The 17,590-nt window shown below is 38.3% G+C and overlaps 1 protein-coding gene across 6 annotated transcripts in view; it reads left to right on the top strand.

The window, feature by feature from the left end:
* Positions 1-17,590, top strand: part of SASH1 (SAM and SH3 domain containing 1) — a 1,153,074-nt gene that overhangs the window by 1,086,077 nt on the left and 49,407 nt on the right. For all 6 annotated transcript variants that reach the window (XM_089668633.1, XM_089668628.1, XM_089668631.1 and 3 more), the window contains 5 exons: positions 1,160-1,231; positions 2,995-3,138; positions 10,802-10,937; positions 11,324-11,493; positions 14,717-14,926. In XM_089668633.1, coding sequence (XP_089524759.1) covers positions 1,160-1,231; positions 2,995-3,138; positions 10,802-10,937; positions 11,324-11,493; positions 14,717-14,926 — 732 coding nt within the window. The remainder of the gene's footprint in view (positions 1-1,159; positions 1,232-2,994; positions 3,139-10,801; positions 10,938-11,323; positions 11,494-14,716; positions 14,927-17,590) is intronic.

The following is a 17,590-nucleotide window of genomic DNA, read 5'->3' as shown; positions in this document are numbered from 1 at the left end:
TATGTTAAAACACACATTTAGTATTTTTGGTGTAGTCTTTGAAGAAAGATGGAGAATAATTTCATCAGGTTTTTTTACGGGTCTCTGATGTCAAGCTTTGCAAGATTTTGTGGACAGAAAAAATGTAAAATGGGTTTAAAAGACTGTAGATTTTCAAGATGAATGTTTTACCTGTTCATACTGCTGCAAAAATACTGCAGCACCTCTGTGAATTAGCTGTGTAGTGGAATTTTTCTAAGCTCCTTTCCTTGTTCCAAACCAAAAATGAAATGGAATATAGTGTGTAGCATATCAATTGTACTAAATCTGAACAAATTTCCTTTACATTTCTCCAGGATTTCTTCTTGTATGCATATTAAAGACAACAGGCCACTACTGCATTTTGCTAAGCCTCTCTGCCCTAGCATTTCCTTTTTACTTTAATGTAGAATGTGTTTCCTGTAAATTAATTGTTCTCTTTTGTTTTGTTTTGTTTTCTGAAGAATGACGAAAAGAAAAAAATATCCTCTCCAGATATTGCAAATTTGTAATACTTCTAATATAAATGTAAAACTCCAAAACTAAAACTTTCACATATTACAGCAATCAAGCTGATAGAGTATAAATATATGTATTTGGTGGATTGGGAAGAAATAAAACATTCTTTTTTACCTTTTTGCATTTATATTATTACATCTAGTATAGATAGCTAGGCCTCTTTATCAGCTATATAGACAGATGAGGAGAGACATAGACAGGGCTTTCTGTAATGAATAGTAAGCCATGTGGTTGCCATACGATAGCTCACCATGCATGGTATTGTGATGACTGAAACAGCTCTGTAGGCTTTAATGAAGGATAAAAATAATTCAGCCTTACAACTACACTGTATGAAAAGCCATTTTCATTCCCTCAAGCCAAAATGAAATGTGAAGGAAACATATCAATTATTAGTTTAAAGAGAGTAATACCCAAAAACCATTTCATGGTAAGCATGAATCATTGTGGTGAAGCATCCAGTTTGGTATTATTTTGATTTTTCCATTTTGTATGTTTTCATATGTTTCCATAATGGCTGAAATTATCTTTTTTATTTTAATTCTATGTATTTTGTTTCCTGTCTCTCTCATTCCTTTTTTCTCTTTATCTTTCATTCCCTCCTGCTATGTTCACTTCACAGAGGACCTGCAGCTTTGGTGGATTTGACCTTAGTAATCGTTCAATACATGTTGGAAGTAATGCAGATTCACTGGTAAGTTTTGTTTCTTAGGTTCTTCTAATTTTAGTAATTACTGTATGTTTATCATTTTAGCCCAAATGCACTGCAAATGACTCAAAACACAATCAGGTTAAAATAGAGCAAAATAACCAAATCACATAAGCAGAAATGCTGCCATACCATTTTATTGTTGTAAAGAAGCTAGAGCCAAAGTAATGTGTAAGTTTTGTTGTCAGAGCAGCAATTCTCAAAACATTTCCACAGTATTTCTAATCTCTTTTTACTAACTCTTAAACACCTCCTAAGAATACACTAGCATTTACGGTCAGTGCGAATTGTAGCTGCAGGAATCTTCTGTTTAGAGCTGCAGATGAAATGGCTAGGTGCAGCTGCTGGCCCCGTTTACTGTAATGACAAGTCGCAGGCAGCCTCAGCTATTCGCTGCTCTCTGCACATCCACAAAGTGCATCCAGCAGCAATCACTGCAAGTAATTGCTAGCTTGTGGAGAGCCACAAATAGCTATGGCCACTGATGACCTGCCATAGTTAACAGGGCCAGCGGCTGAACCTAGCTGCTGTCATCCGCATACTCATGCTACAGTTCACACTGGCTTTAATCGCCAATGTGAATGTAGCCTTATGCTTTAGGCTTCCCCTACCTGAAACCTAACATTTTTTAAATTAACACCTAAAATATAGTCTTAAAGGCTTAGTCCACCATTGTGACCATATTTACACCCATACTTAAAGTGTAACATGAAACATGTCACATTCCTCAGTCTGCTCCCCCTTCCCCATTCTTACCTGAATCACATGGTACTTCACAGCAGGATTCTGTTTACTGTTTAATTCGGCAGGGTTATACTTGGCAGTCTCCCACACACTGCATCCTTCATTCACAGATCCATTCATAGGGAACTGTAAATGGAAGACTAAAAGTCCCATCTGCCACTTCTGGAGAAAGGCTCATAGATCTCAGTGAAGCACTATCATGGTGACATCATCGCATTTGATGACTTCCTCCAGCCCCATAACTCTAGGTCTGGGGCTAGAAGAGGAGCCTTACAATGCTCCACAGGCATGAATGCAAAACAATAATAAATTCACGTTTTCTTTTTATCAGTGTGTGTGCATTTATTTATTTATTTTCAAAATTAACTCTCTAACCATAAAAGGTTACCAGATATAAACCCAGAAAGTAAATCTGTGATTGAACTTAAAAACAAGCCCTCTCTGACCCTCTGTAGCTGTAGGCACTGTTGAGCAATCTATCCTCAAAGTTCACAGCAGAATCACTAAAGAAATTACAAGGCTACAAGGTCACTGCTGGGAAAATGGTACTGAGTGAGCTAAGCTGATTTGGAATGCAGTAGATTCTTTGGGTGGTGACAGTCGAAATCCCCAGACAAGCCTGTAACAAATCTATCAAAATTAATTTTAATATATTAATCCAGAATGAACACCTACTGTGAATACATGCTTGCTTCTCTCTAATCGGCCCGAGATTATTGTGTCTATAATCCCCAATAAATTTGGGCTTTGATTTAAAATGAATTAATTTAAAACACAGCAAAAGATATAAAATGTAATATGTTTTCCTGTTTGGGACAATTATACTCATAATGTATGGCAGAACATCTGGGTCTGTGGTTAAGGGTCTAAAAATATGTTTATTTCAATCATCATTTGTTCTGTCTTGATTGAGTACAAATAAAGAAAAAAAAAGCTTCACCCAACACCACCCACCACTCTTCCTCATTTTAGGAATGCACATTTGACCTGATTTACTCTTGCAGGAAAAAGATGGACAAGTTATATACAAGGAAGTCATCAAATCTCCTAGCACACCAAGGATATCACTTGGTAAAAAAGTGAAGTCTGTCAAGGAAACCATGAGGAAGAGGATGTCCAAGAAATACACAAGTTCTGTGTCAGAGCAGGTCAGTAGGAAATTTACATTCCTTTGCTGCAAATTGTTTATTTAAATTAAGCTGCTTTAAAAACAGAAACAAGCCTTTGAATTCTGGAGTCCAGCTGTGTTTTACAGCCACACTCCTGCATTGAAAAACTGCAGCAGCTACCAAACATATGGCTGCTGTTGTGTATACGTGTTCCCAGACTGCCACACATGGCACATGTTACAGTTAAAACCACTTGATTAGGAAACAGTTAAATTAGCATTCTTAGCATTTTGGCGTGTTAGAGATGATCCATGCAGTCAGGGTGATGTGACTTTACAAACACGATTGTAAATTGATTACTAATACAAGTTCCTGGTCATGGTCTTGTGTCCATTTTTGGTTGGCTTTACAATTTTAGGAAAAGTAGTAAAAATATTAGGAATTATCTGAGGGAACAGGTTCACTTTGTAACTTAAAAAGTGAACTTTAGGCTTGGTCTATATTAGTTCAATTTCAGATGCGACTTGAGTTGCATGACAGTGGAAATCACATTGTTTTCAATGGTGCCCATTCATATCAGTGCAACTCAGCATAGCATGATTTTGGAGAAGGGTCCTATGCTACTTTGGTGCAATTCCAGGGCAATTGTGGACCCATGGAATATGCAAACTAAATCCAAAACGCAACCAAGTCGCTCTACATAATCACACTGAAAAGGATCAAATCGCAGCCCCAATACTCACGATTCACAATACTCAGTACTCACAAGTTCTCACAACCTAGCACATTCCAAGATTTTCACACAGTGTTGACAGTTACATTTAGGAGACTAAAACAACGGGAGAAAAATGAAGGAACCAAAGGTGGAATTGTTGCTTATAGGTTTCCTCTTAATCTCTGAGAAAATAAACCAATGGATCCAAACATTCACTGCAGGCAAGAACTCTTCTTTTACATCCATATTTATTTTACTTTGATATTTTTCCTATAAATAGCATCATTTGATTGAAAATTTAGATGTAAAAAATCCAACCATTTCTCAGTGCTTTGACTAATACTGCCCTCCAGTGTTAACATAGCTACATTACCTGCAGAAGCCCTTGTTAATGAAGGAAATCAAGTCGGCTGGATCTAATTACATATCTTAGCTATAAACAATGGCTGTTCATTGAAGGAAAGTTATTTAGGAAAGTGATATTTTCATGCAACATAAACTATCAACACAAAGAAGGCATTTCCCTAGTATTATGACTCCATTTTTTCTTGGCTGTATTCTAGTGAAATATTACATAGGCTCATAGGTTGTAGTATTTATATGGTATGTCTGACATGTGTAGCAGGTACATCTGCTTGTGAAGTTAAGTTTAGCATAACAGAATATTGTTTCAGCCAATACTACTTTGCTCTTTTCAGAAATAATAAATTGTTTGGAAAACATTTATAAAGTATTGGTTACTGTTATTGAGTACTAACCCACACCGCAGGGTATTTGATAAAGAGCAGCTTTTATAAAATGGTACATAGTGTAATTGAATTAGGAAACACTTTAGTATTTCATCTTGATTTTATGCAATATGATGTCACTTAGATGTTGAGGTTCTGTGAACTGAGTGCTTAAAAAAGAATTCCAGGCAAAAGACATAAAATAATGTAGCTCTGTAATCATTAATACATCGTTAAATGTATTTTTAAATGCAAGTGCCTGAATTTGATCAGACATTATTATTATTATAAAGGATTTATATAGCGCCAACAGTTTGTGCAGCACTTTACAAAATGAAGGTAGACATTACAGTTACGATACAATTTGGTAGAAGAGGAAACAGAGGGACTGCTTGTTAGAGCTTACAATCTAGGAGTGACAACAGCTTCTTGCAGCCCTGGTACAGCATGGCTAGAGTGTGAAACAAGTCATACAAGGATCCTGTCAATTCATGTGCTGACAAGATGCATGCTGTAGGAGGAAAAGCAGAGTGACTGTGGGATAAGCTTATTAACTGTGTTGCTTCTCCTTTTCCTGTCCAATAGGAGGCTGGGGCAGGTCTAAGACAGCCTTGGCTCAGAGGAAGGGGGCTGAATGATGGCTCAGAGGAAGGGGGCTGAGTGATAGTGGCCGTAAGACTGAGGACATCTAGTAGCAGGGAAAAAAAGACTGTTAGAAAATATCTGAGCTGAAGCTGAATAATACAGCAAAGAATTAGATTTTATTTTAACTTGTATTGTTATTTGTGATTTAAATTTTCTGCTTTGACCACTTGAACTGTGGAAGGTTTTACCCCCTTCATGAGAAGGCTATTTTTTGCTGTTGAGCAATGTGCTACATTTACGGGTAATTGCGCAGTCATGCAACTCAACACTAGCATCACCAGTGACACGAATACAGTGATCTGTGATAATACTATACACTGCAACTGTAATAATGACACTGGCTGGGAATGGTTTTAAAATCTAAGGTGATCAAAGGGTTACCTGTGTGCATAGCAAAGCGTAATGCGTGCTGCTTTTTACTAAATATCTGTTCCTTCTCCCTGCAAAGAAAAATGTTCCCGCTGTACAGAGCCATGTGTTGTATGTCAACACAGGGCTCTGGGCTCTGATTGGACACAGCTGATCAGCGGGTCTCAGCCATGAATCATTAGCTGAAACCTGCTGACAAAATCCTGCGGATGTCCAATCACAGCTGGAGTCGGCCGGGCGGCTAAACCCAGAAGACATTGCTGATGTACAAGTACATGATTGTGCCTGTACGAGCCGCTCGCCTGCAGTAAAATGCAGTGGACAGTTCACAAATGGCTAATTTCAGATCCTCCATGCAGTTTCACCCTAGCATAGCTAACCATTAATGTTGCTGACTCTGAAGTATACCTGTATTATTTGGGGGGGAGGTGTATTATAAACAGTTAGAGAACGAGCAAATGTCTGAGTGTGTCTTTCACTCATGAGAGGAGACAAACGATCTGCATGCTAGAGAGAGCTGACATAGTGGTTTACTTTACTAATCCATCTAATATGTCATCCTGCCACAGTTAAATTGAATGCCGTGCTCAAGCAATTGATGGCTGACTTTTACTTCAATCTGCCTCTTTACCTTCTGTTCCATTTGTACATTTTTTCCTATACAAATGGTATTTCTGTCTTCTATTACATTCCTACTCCTAAACAAAAGACAATCTTAGGTTGTTCAGTCCTAACAGGATTGTTTTTTTGTGATTAGGGCCATTGTACATAGGGGGTGAATGATATGCAGAATATATAAACTTTATATCACACATATGATATATTCTGAATGTTTTAAAAAGGATTTTGGAATATCAAATGGATTGAAAACTGTATCAATACCATTTATATGTGTTATTGAAACCCAGCTCCAATAGAACCTTTTTTCTTTTTAACTTTGAGAAGGTGACACCCCTGTGACACCAGAATAAATGAGGGCTCATGAAGTCACACAAGTTTTAACCATTCTCTGATGTAGTTGCTGTCTCTCTCCCTGTTGGAAAGACTTCCCATCACTGAGTGAGGTTCTAACCCTTCCTCACTTTTTCAAAAACAAAGTGAAATTTTTGCTTAAGTTGAGCTCTAAAGTAATAATTTTACTAGTCAACTGAAATACTTACATCTTTGGTGCCTTCAGCAATTTTTTCCTTTTTTTTTTCTTTCTCAAATAACATAATAATATTTTTGGATGTGGCACCTCATCACCCCCACAGGGTCACTACAACAATATATTTTAAAATATGTTTTAGTGATTATTTACATGCATTGTCATTGTATAAACTGATTGTGCTACTTTACTAGACATTGCGTTTTTGTATTACTTATTACAAATTCGAGATGAGAACAATGACTAACCAAAATCAGCAGCTGTACATTACTGGCTTCACATGATAACTCACGCCATAGACATGTTGGTAGGTAATTGACTTCAGTCTAAATTGGCCCTAGATTGTGTATGAAAGTGAGTTAGGATCCTTAGATTGTAATCTCCTTGAGAGCAGGGACTTACCAGGTTGCAGCAGGTTTTAAGCTTGCCATAGACTTGAGATGAAGGTCGTGTAACATGGGCTTTTTCAGCCAGATCAGAAAACCAGTCTTATACGTGCATCAGACTCCCTCCAGTGAGCCACCCTCAGTGGAGACAATAAAACAGTATAGAAAACCTGGTCTTGTTGCTAGTTTTTAAGCCCCTCATGACTGAGATAAGCTTTTGCTAGAATCATCTACTCCTCCCCTCTCCCTTTAAACCCTTATCCTAGTATTTGTGTTTATGGGACTGCAGACAGACTGTAGTATGTCACTCTGTAGTATGTAAGCCTTGCCAAATGACCATTTGTGACCCTGAACTACCATTGCTACTGCCACTTAATATAAAAACTTAAACCAAACAAGTGTAGACTAGTAACTTGCTTATTAGACTCCCTAATATCCATTGGACTTCTGATGCTCTGTTTTTAGTTCCTATTATGGGTTGGCAATGCTCAAAGGGGAGATTTTGGTTTAGATTTTGGTTTAGAAAGCACATTATGTTTCCTGTTTTCCAGCTGACAGCTGCTACTGTAGAAATTAAATCCATTTGCCGCTAGTCTTGCAGAATGCAAATTACAGGTTTCATTTAACTAGTTTTATGACTAGTCGTAAGTTCCATGTACTTGGCCTGTCTGAACTCATCTTGGCGTCAAGCACAAGACAAGATGCTCTTTCTGCTCATTGTAATTTTCCTAAGCTAAACAGTTTGTCTTCAGTAATATTGCTGAGTTTGTGTTGAATAAGAACCTCGAGCCCACTGCATTATAATAGGTTTAAACAAGCATTTTTTTATTGGCCAGCATGTAAATAATGACTGACAAGTCTGATTACTTCCATTTTAAATTCAATAACTGCAGTTAACCCTCTGTAATTGCAATTTTAAAATAGATAAAGTGTGGTGGCAAGAAGCAATTGGCATTGACCAATCCACCAGATCATGTGATTTGTATGTTATGCTTAAAGTAGAACTCTAGCCAAACTTTTTTTTCTTTCTTTTGATTGAGTATGGAAGAATTAGGTCCCCTTTATGCTGCAGTAATGCATGCAACCTGTGCACTGGGGCATGCTGTATTGTGGCAGCCTATTCCTCTTGAATGGGCCTCAGTACAAAAAAATTTGCTTCGACAATATTTAATCCACCATTACACACAGCATGCCTGTGGTGTATTGTAGCACATGTTTATGTTGTTATGCCTTCCATGAATTGTAATTCACATACACAGCGTATCGCAGTGTGCTGCAAAAAAGCGTCCAAAACTGCACAGTGCACTAGGTATGAACAAGCCCTTAAAATCTAATTTTTATTGCTATCTGCATCCCCATTAAGGAGTATATTCCTCCAGCCTGGTCCCATATCTAAAACATTTTTGTTAGGTAAATACTGGCTACATTACAAGTTAACACGCATGTCATGCAAAAACTTTTTAACAGTTTTGGATAGATAGGGGCAAGGCTAGAACCCTAATGGGTTTTTATTTCTATCCAGGGTCTGTCTATTTCTATCTACTATCTACTATTTCACTACTTTATACTGTCCTGTTGACAAAATGTTCTCAAAACTAGGAGACATAACAGCATCACAAACAGAAATAAAATTGCTTTTCTTTAATAGTGTAGGGGAAGGCTAGAACCCCTGTCAGATTTGTATTTTTGTCTGCGTCCCTGTTTCAATTTTGTTCTCACTTTCTGTCTGGTAAAACATCAGCAGGGAAAAAAGGGAGTGGGTCCTAGATAGCAATAAAAACTAGACAGGGGTTCTAACCATGCCCAATACATAAAAAAACTAATATAAAAAAACAAAAATAATAATTTAGGCTTGACATACATGTTAATTTGTAATGTAGCCAGTAGGCGTAGGTGCTGAAACTAGATCAAGGGACACAGAATAGGCCTAATAAAATGATTGGACCACACTTTGTGGCTTCTGCTCTTTTACTTTTAAAGTTTTCAATAGAGCTTGGTTTAATTTAGCGTAATCCTGTGTGCAGCAGAAGGCTGTAACTGCTGCTGCTTCCAGAATAGTCCTTCCCATTAATTGGCAAACTGTTTACTGTGCAAAATTGAAAGCCCTGTTGGCTGAAATAAATACCACATGTCTGTTTATAGCATGTGATTAAAGTTGCAAACTCTGTTTTAGATTTCAGCTTGGTAAAGAGCAGCAGCAGTAGTAAACATTTCTATATTATTGTTTAATAGAGTATCTAATCTAGCATCTATAATTTAAAATTAGTGACTTTTACTTAAAGTGTTACTAAACCCACACAGTAAAATAAGTCTGTATATGCATTAAAGCATGCTTGTTATACTTACTGTGGAACCTAAATAGTTAATCCTCCACATGGTGTAAAAAGGCTGTTGATCCAGTCTTATTTGATCCTCCCCTTCTTCCACTATCCCCAATCCATTGGCTGATAGTACAAAGCTCTAGGAGTCACTCTGCACATGTTCGTTTTAGTGTGTATAGCTAGAGAGTTTTTCTTTCTTTGGAAGGGTGCACAGGGCCAATCAGCACTGTCCAGACAGAGGGTCAGGTGTCATGCATCCTCATAGGACAGTCAGAGCAGAATGAAAACTCCTCCTACAAGCTTTAAGCAGTGCTCAGCTGGACACTGGCTGGAGTCACAAGACCGCTATATACTGCTGATGAGAAAATGTATTTAGTAGTTTATATTTACTAAAATAATTGCATTTCCATGTTCTGTGTACTGTGGGAGACCACAAATATGCAGGCTGCTATTGTTGCTAAAAGGGCCATTTCTGGGCTTAAGATTTTATGAATCTAGGACCTGGAAGAAGCTTAGCAATCCAGATGTATGTGACTGAGATGTAATTTTAACATTAAAAAGTGCATTACTGCTACATTGGTTGTACATTGCAACCAGACTGATGCAGATCTCATTTTTTAATATTTTAATTATTCTTTGTCTCTTTTGCTTTATTTGCCTCCATAAGTATCTCTGCTGTATTCACTTTCAATTAGTCTCTCATCAACAGGCATAAGGATTAGGATGTTAAATGCTCTGAGCAGTCATCTCATAAGTGTTCCCCCTTTGCTTTCTCCTAACCATTTGGGAGTCTCCTTAAAGTGATACTAAAGGTTCAGCTGTTTTGTTTTAAAAATAACAAACATGTTATACTTACCTGCTCTGTACAGTGGTTTTGCACGTAGCAGTTCCAGTCCTCTTCTTCTCAGGTCCCCTGCCAGCGCTCCTGGCCCTTCCCCTTTTCTGAGTGCCCCCAGAGCAAGCATGCTCTAGGGGCACTCTTGCGTGCTGGCTTCCAAACCACCTCTGTGTGTTTATAAGACCCACTGAGCGCAATTCGGCTTCGCCCCCCCGCTCCCTTCTCACTGGCTTCTCACTTGACAGCAGCAGGTACATCGCCGGATCGAGATCAGGCTCAGGTAAGTATTTGGGGAGGCTAGGGAGAAGCTGCACACTGAATTTTTTTTTACCTTCATGCATAGAATCCTTGAAAAAGGGATCAGATCTCCACTACTATTTTTTTTTTATTTGAAATATATGATTTAACTATTTGGCAGATACTGTGTGTCTGATTTTTATTTCTTCTTATATTTCTAAATACAAATGTTAAGCTGATTTAACATCAAATAAAGTACATGATTCTTAAGATACAGGACATTTTATAACTTAATATTGCCATTGATGTTTTCTAGGACTCGAGTATAGATGGCATGCCTGGGTCTCCTGAATCTCCTCATCCCCCCACCAGCACACTTGATAAGCCAAAACTCAAAGCTGGGGGCTCAGTGGAAAGTCTTCGAAGTTCCTTGAGTGGCCAAAGTTCAATGAGTAAGCATATGTGTTCTTCATATATTGGTTTCTAGTCCTCTATCTACTGTACCTCTCTGAATGTACTCTAGTCACAGGATTCTGTTTACAAAGTGCACAGGATATCAATTGAGAGACAGAATGTTTCTGCAGATGGTTTTCTACATGTGCCTGCTTAATTGTTTGTCTGTTGTCATTTAACATTCTTTCAATCTTCATTTAGTAGCTTAACTATATTTTGTATGTTAAAAGGCCTGCATAATATCCTCATTATCCTTCCTAGCTGAAAAACAAGATCATTTCCATTGTACAGATTGCAGCAGTACAGTTCAGAAGAGAAACGTTCACAATAGATAAGTATTGTTTTCAGGCCAATACTTCATTCTGTTGTGGATCTGTTTTATCAGGTGGCCAAACTGTCAGCACAACAGACTCATCTGCTAGCAACAGAGAGAGTGTCAAGTCTGAGGATGGTGATGATGAGGAGCCGCCATACAGAGGACCTTTCTGTGGCCGAGCCAAAGTTCATACAGATTTCACCCCCAGCCCTTATGACTCTGATTCCCTGAAACTCAAGGTTAGCATGGACATGTTCTGTGGTGCTTTTCTACTAATTAATTATTGTGTACATAGTTAAGATTTGACTGACTGCTTTTCAAATATAGTCATTGAAAAAGTGTCAACTGGCTCACCCAATATGAAACATTTATGTGCTCTTGCACAAAATAGTAGATTTATTGAAACATTTTCAATAAAGCAGGATGCTGCAAAATTATTTGTTATCTGAGCATTTAATTAGAAATCGCAGCAAATCATAGACTAAATATATCATGTTGGCAATAAGTTTTGCTAAGCATCTTGGTAAGTGCACTTAAAATCTCAAATAATTATGATCAGCTTGTATGTCCTATAAAGCTGTCCATGGAAACTGATTCTCAGAGGTACCTGCATCATTCAGTGTTTGTGTCTTTGAATGCACACAATTAGCACTGCAATTACTTCGAAAAACACAATTTTTTTTGCTGAGAAAATCTAAATTGGTCATTGTCTTTTCCTTCTCTCTCCTGGGAGATCAGCTGCTGGTATCTAATGTACTAATTCATTTTATTTAGTCAAAGCATGGCTCTAGAGTACCCCTAATTAGATAACTCCTATAACAAAATTGTTAATGTCAAGTAAAGTCATTTTTAATTGTACTAAATGTGCAATGCTATGTTCATAATTCTCCTTTTTAAAGTTTGTCAATTAAAAACAAAAGTAAAAAAAATATTGCAGCTTACCAGTTTTTAAGGTGGATGTATTAGTTTCATATTTAATGTTTTCTTCTCCTTTATTTCCACCTGTTGATCCTGACAGTAACACATTTCTTGTCCTAGAGTGGAAAAATTCCTTCACTGCACCATATCTATGGAGGAGCCGTGGTTGTCGCCATAGGCTGCTCTCCTGAGAGGAAGATAATAGGAAGGAAAAAGCACAAACAATGAACATAACATTGTTTGTGTTTTGAGTTTAAGGGCTCTGTCCTGGGACCAATTCTATTTAATTTATTCATAAGTAATATAGAGGTTGGTATAAATAGCTCAATCTCAGTGTTTGCTGATGATACAAAACTAAGCAGGGCAATAACGTTGCAGCACAATCTAGAAACTTTACAAGAAGACCTTAATAAAATGAAGGGGGGCTAATAATATGAATGCAAGGGGGGAGAAACTCTTGGGTAATCCAGGATGGAAAAAGGATCTGGGGGTCCTATTAGATTACAGGCTCAGCAATGGCATGGAATGCCAAGCGGCAGCAAGCAAAGCTAGCCTAATAGCATGCATAAAAGGTATATACTCAAGAGATAAACCTATAATCCTGCCATTTTTTTAAAACTCTAGCTCGGCCAAATCTAGAGTATGCCATCCAGTTCTGGTCACTAGTCCTCAGGAAGGATCTGCTTGAGCTGGAGAGAGTCCAGAGAAGGGCAACAAAGTTAATAAGGGGAATGGAGGACCTCAGTTATGGGGAACAATTACAAACATTAAACGTATACTCCCTGGAGAGGAGACGCTTGAGAGGAGATAGCAATATACAAATACTTAAATTAGCGATTCTAACATAAGGGAGAAACTATTCAGTCTCAGGGAGTAAAATAAGACATGGGGCCACCCTTTAAACACTGAATGAACTAGATGAACTGGTGTCCTTGTTTAACCTTACTAACTATGTAAGACTATGTAAGTTACTCTTACAGGAAGTGACAAGGACAGTGCATTTCTGGAAAGATCAACAGGTCTTTTATGTACTTGCTGAGAATGTTCTTAGCCTGAAAAAAGAAGTGTCAGTACAGTTTTGTTCTTTGGTTTGCATATATTTATATTTTAAAGAAAAAGTATTTTAGAAAATATTTTTACCTATTAACAGACATTAAATATACCAGATCTTGGGAGAATAGAGAGACTGGAATTTCCTGGGATTTATACATAGTCAAAAATTACAGTCTAGGCATGGATTGTTTTTTAATAGGAAAATTAAAAAAAGGTGTTATACATAGTCAAAAATTACAGTCTAGGCATGCGTTGTTTTTAAATAGGAAAATGAGAAAAAGGTGTTGGAATAATAAGTATAGAAATATAGAGATGTCAAGCTGGGTAGAACTCCATTTTTATAAATGTTATGTAAGATAGAAGTAGTTATTAGTAGGATAAAAGGATTAAGTGTTTGCTTGTAGGAATAAAAATGATTATATGCACAAGTTCCAAGCATTTTGTAATACATGTCTGCAGATATCATGTAGAGGTCAGTTGGATATACAGAAACAATTACAATGTCATCATCCCTTCTTCTTCAACAAAAGCAATTAGACAAAGGTTTCTAAAATTGTTCAACCCCTTCCCATCTCCCTCTCTGACAAGTCTTGACTGATAATGACTGCTAGTGTCCGATAGGTGTTAATAAGATAGTCATACACCCATTAGATGGATGGATGAATCTCCCCTGCTGACTATTGCAGTCTGACAGATGGCTCCAGTGCTGTCAGAATACCCAAACAGTGCTTGCATCTGATTGGATGCAGGTGCTGTTCATCAGGCAATTTTCCACCTGAATAATCACATTTTGTCAATCCACGTGGTGCAAACAATGGCACCCATGACTCAAATTTCAGCCAAATCTGCATGAATTGGATGAAGTTAGAGCTATTTATGGCATCCCTTAATTTAAAACCATAACAGGAGGCAGTTATATAATGTCATATTATATTTAGATGAGAAAATTTTAAAAATAATTTAAAGGTGATTTATCAGTTCTTGAGTCTTATATGAGAACATTGGAACTGAAGGATTAAAAGGCCAGTTGACTGGGAAAAGGTTTGCTGTTTTTCCTGGCCTGCAACAACTATGTTATATGACTTACAACAGCTATGTTAGAGTAGAGCTCAAGACTGTTGCTGATTGCTGTGAAAGAATATCCACCTGTCTTTTGGAATAAAGCAGATTGAAATGCATTGTGGTGTCCTAGATCTTCATTCTGTTGAACTCCTGCCTCTTTTAATGTAAATTCAATAGGTTCAGTAGAATACAGGCTGTAACATCTTGATATAGATTTGTTTTGAACAATAGAAGCCTCTTTGAGGCATTTAATAGAATGTGTTTAATAACCGTGCAGTATGTCACTGTAATCCCTTGTGGCCTGTTCCCAATAGTGGACTTCGCAGCTGATGCATTGTTGTGTAATATTAATCTCTGATGGTCCTTGCCAGTTCTTATTGATGGGGGTTTGGAAATTTTAAACACCTTTCTCAATTTCCTTTACTGCAGAAAGGTGACATTATTGAAATTATAAGCAAGCCTCCAATGGGAACATGGATGGGTCTTTTGAACAATAAGGTTGGCACTTTCAAGTTTATATATGTGGATGTGATCAATGAAGTTGAAGAGAAGCCCAAGCGGCCAACAAGGAGACGGCGTAAGGGACGACCACCAAAGCCAAAGTCTGTTGAAGAGCTTTTGGATCGCATCAATCTTAAGGTTGGACATGTTTCTGAAGCATTTTAATAGTACAGAGACCAAATACAATCTCATTTGCAGGATACCAAAAAATCACCTTTCTCTTTATACTTTCCTATATATACAGATCCATGCAATAATACCATTGTAGTGAACTCTGATATAATAAGATCACCAGTTGAGCGTTATTTCCCAGTTATAGCAGTGCTTCTGCCTTTGCTTACACATCTGACATCTTTCTTACTTGTCTTCACACCCTTGCTGTCAGAATGTAGCAGAAACTTGCTCTTTGGCTATGGAGCAATGTTTTACTGGTTCATTTATCAAGGGAGTGATGACATAGTAGAAGGTAAGTAGTCTGTTGGCACTCCAGAGAGTGGCATGTTGTTGCTACTGTGACATGGCAAATCAGTCTGTCATAAATATGTATTTTGAAATGGAGTGCACCTTTGGACAAAAAAAAAATTATCTAAATTGTACAGTACAAGAGACGGGCAACATATTCATACACCATGAGTTATAGGCATATACCTTACCTTCAGGTGATTGGACACTGGCAAGCCTTTGAGGACATCCCCCTTTGGCATCTTCCCTATAACCTTACCTTGCCCCGTGATTCCTCAGTTTCTTGATAGTGTGTGAAGGTGATGGAAATATTCTCCTTTGCAGAAAAATCAGCTTCACTAGATTATTGTTCTTTATTATTTTCTTCAAAATTTTCATAACACCTCACTGTCTTCTAATTCTTATTGAGAAGCACAGTATTCAGATCAGTGCAACTTTTGTAAAACCTTGGGACCAATACCTGGACTGCACCCTTTGGGAACAGCCTTTAATGTTCCTAGGGCACTGGATCCTGCATGGGCACTCATTTGGTGCAAAGTGTTGAGTAAGCCACAGGGTGCTATACAGGTTCAAGGCCATGGTCCATCACTATGCAATGCAGTCCTTGAAGACCTCTTCAGGGATATACCCACTGTGACAGGCGAAGCATGGACTTTATATACAGTCCAGTATCGAGGATAGGTAAGACAGGATTACCCTGTATTTCTGACCATTACTGAATAAACAGGGCAATGTTTTGAATGTATCCACTTCACAGTGTGCCACTAAAATTCTACCCATTAGAGCTCTGTCTCAGGTGAACGACCATGGTATTATATCATACCATTGGTTGCACACTTTACCACCTCTTCTGCCTAGAGCCCTTATAAGGTTCTCAGGTGCTTCCCCCCACCCTTACATCACAAGGATTTGTTGTAGGACTGAGTTACTGTGTACTTCTACCGGACATGCTTACCCTATTTCCCACACTCTACTCCATGAGTATCCCACAGGAGAGTACCTCACTTGTAGCTATGGTGGTGAATATATGAAAGGGAGCCAATTCAGAATTGCAGGTGAACATTCATGCTGCCAAAGGCCCACATAATACTCAGAGTGACGGTGCATCCCTTGCACCAGAGTAGAAACTGGTCTTAACACCAGCCTCAGCATCCGGTTCTAGCTCTATTTCAGGCACACAGCAGGTGGCCTATTTGAATAAAGCAGCATTTTCTGAATTTGTGTCACATTTGCTCAGACAGATTGTGGCTTTAATACAGCCATCTTTGTCAAGGGTTCAAAAACACCCTTCCTCTTTTACCACACCCATTTCTCAACCAGAGTCATACCCTAATATGCCAGGCTTAGAGAAAGGAGACACAGAAGGGAAAGAAGAGGATATGGAAGCAATTATGGAGGAAGCTCTGGATAATTTCTCTCTCCCAGAGTGTCAATATATTGAAAAGGGAGCTTCACACAACATGTTTGCTAACAGTGAAAAGTTCAATGGCATTGTGCAGCTTGACACTCCTCCATCTCTACCAAGTCGTCAGAAGTTTAGGACAGAGATCGCTGGATCAACCACAGGAATAACAATTTCTTTGTAAACAAACATCTCACTGTTCCTATTGAAGATGTTCCTTCTTTCAAAGATTTTGCAGATGCAAACCTCTGCTCCCAGGGTGTTCACAAAGGTCTTGGCTCCCTTGCATGCCCTTCTCAGGCATCTAAGTCACAGGTTAGACATGTAGATGACCTCCTCCTGAAGGATTAATTTCTCTTGCATCTCTCAAAAAAATGTACAAAAAAATTCAGCTGCTCCAGGCCTTTGTCTGGGTAATACATTTAAATGAGCCTGTTCTCCAGCCTTCCCTTCACCTAGAATACCTGGGTCTGATCCTAGACACATCTTAAGCAAAAGTCCTTCTTCCAGAAAAGAACATTTTTCCTTTAAGAGCTCATACCTGACAACTGAGATCTAAGGTGGTCTCCTTCAGGGCAATACCTTTCATCCAGTTCCATTCAAGAACTCCCCCAACAAAACATTTTGTTGACATGGAAATAGCAGGTTCTTTCCCTTGACTTACCCATGCTCCTATCCAGCCAGGCAAGAATTTCTTTATCTTGGTGGATTACTATCCTAGCTCTAAAACTAGTGAAGTCCTTCCCTAAAACTGGAAGGAAGTAAGTCTGTAAGCCTGGGGAGGTGTATTTCAATCCTTGACAGTTCAGAGAACATGGTCAAAGGAGGAAACAAAACATCCTGGAGATTAGAGCAGTCAGCTTATCATTGGACCCCCCCCCCACACACACACACACACACACACACACACACACACCCTTTTTGAAAGGACACCTAGT

Source organism: Staurois parvus, unplaced genomic scaffold (assembly GCF_062004578.1).
Source record: "Staurois parvus isolate SC_StPar_1 unplaced genomic scaffold, SC_StPar_1.0 ptg000059l, whole genome shotgun sequence".
Lineage (NCBI taxonomy): Eukaryota > Metazoa > Chordata > Amphibia > Anura > Ranidae > Staurois > Staurois parvus.
Note: the sequence above shows the minus strand (reverse complement) of the source record. Positions and strands in the feature narration are given on the sequence as shown.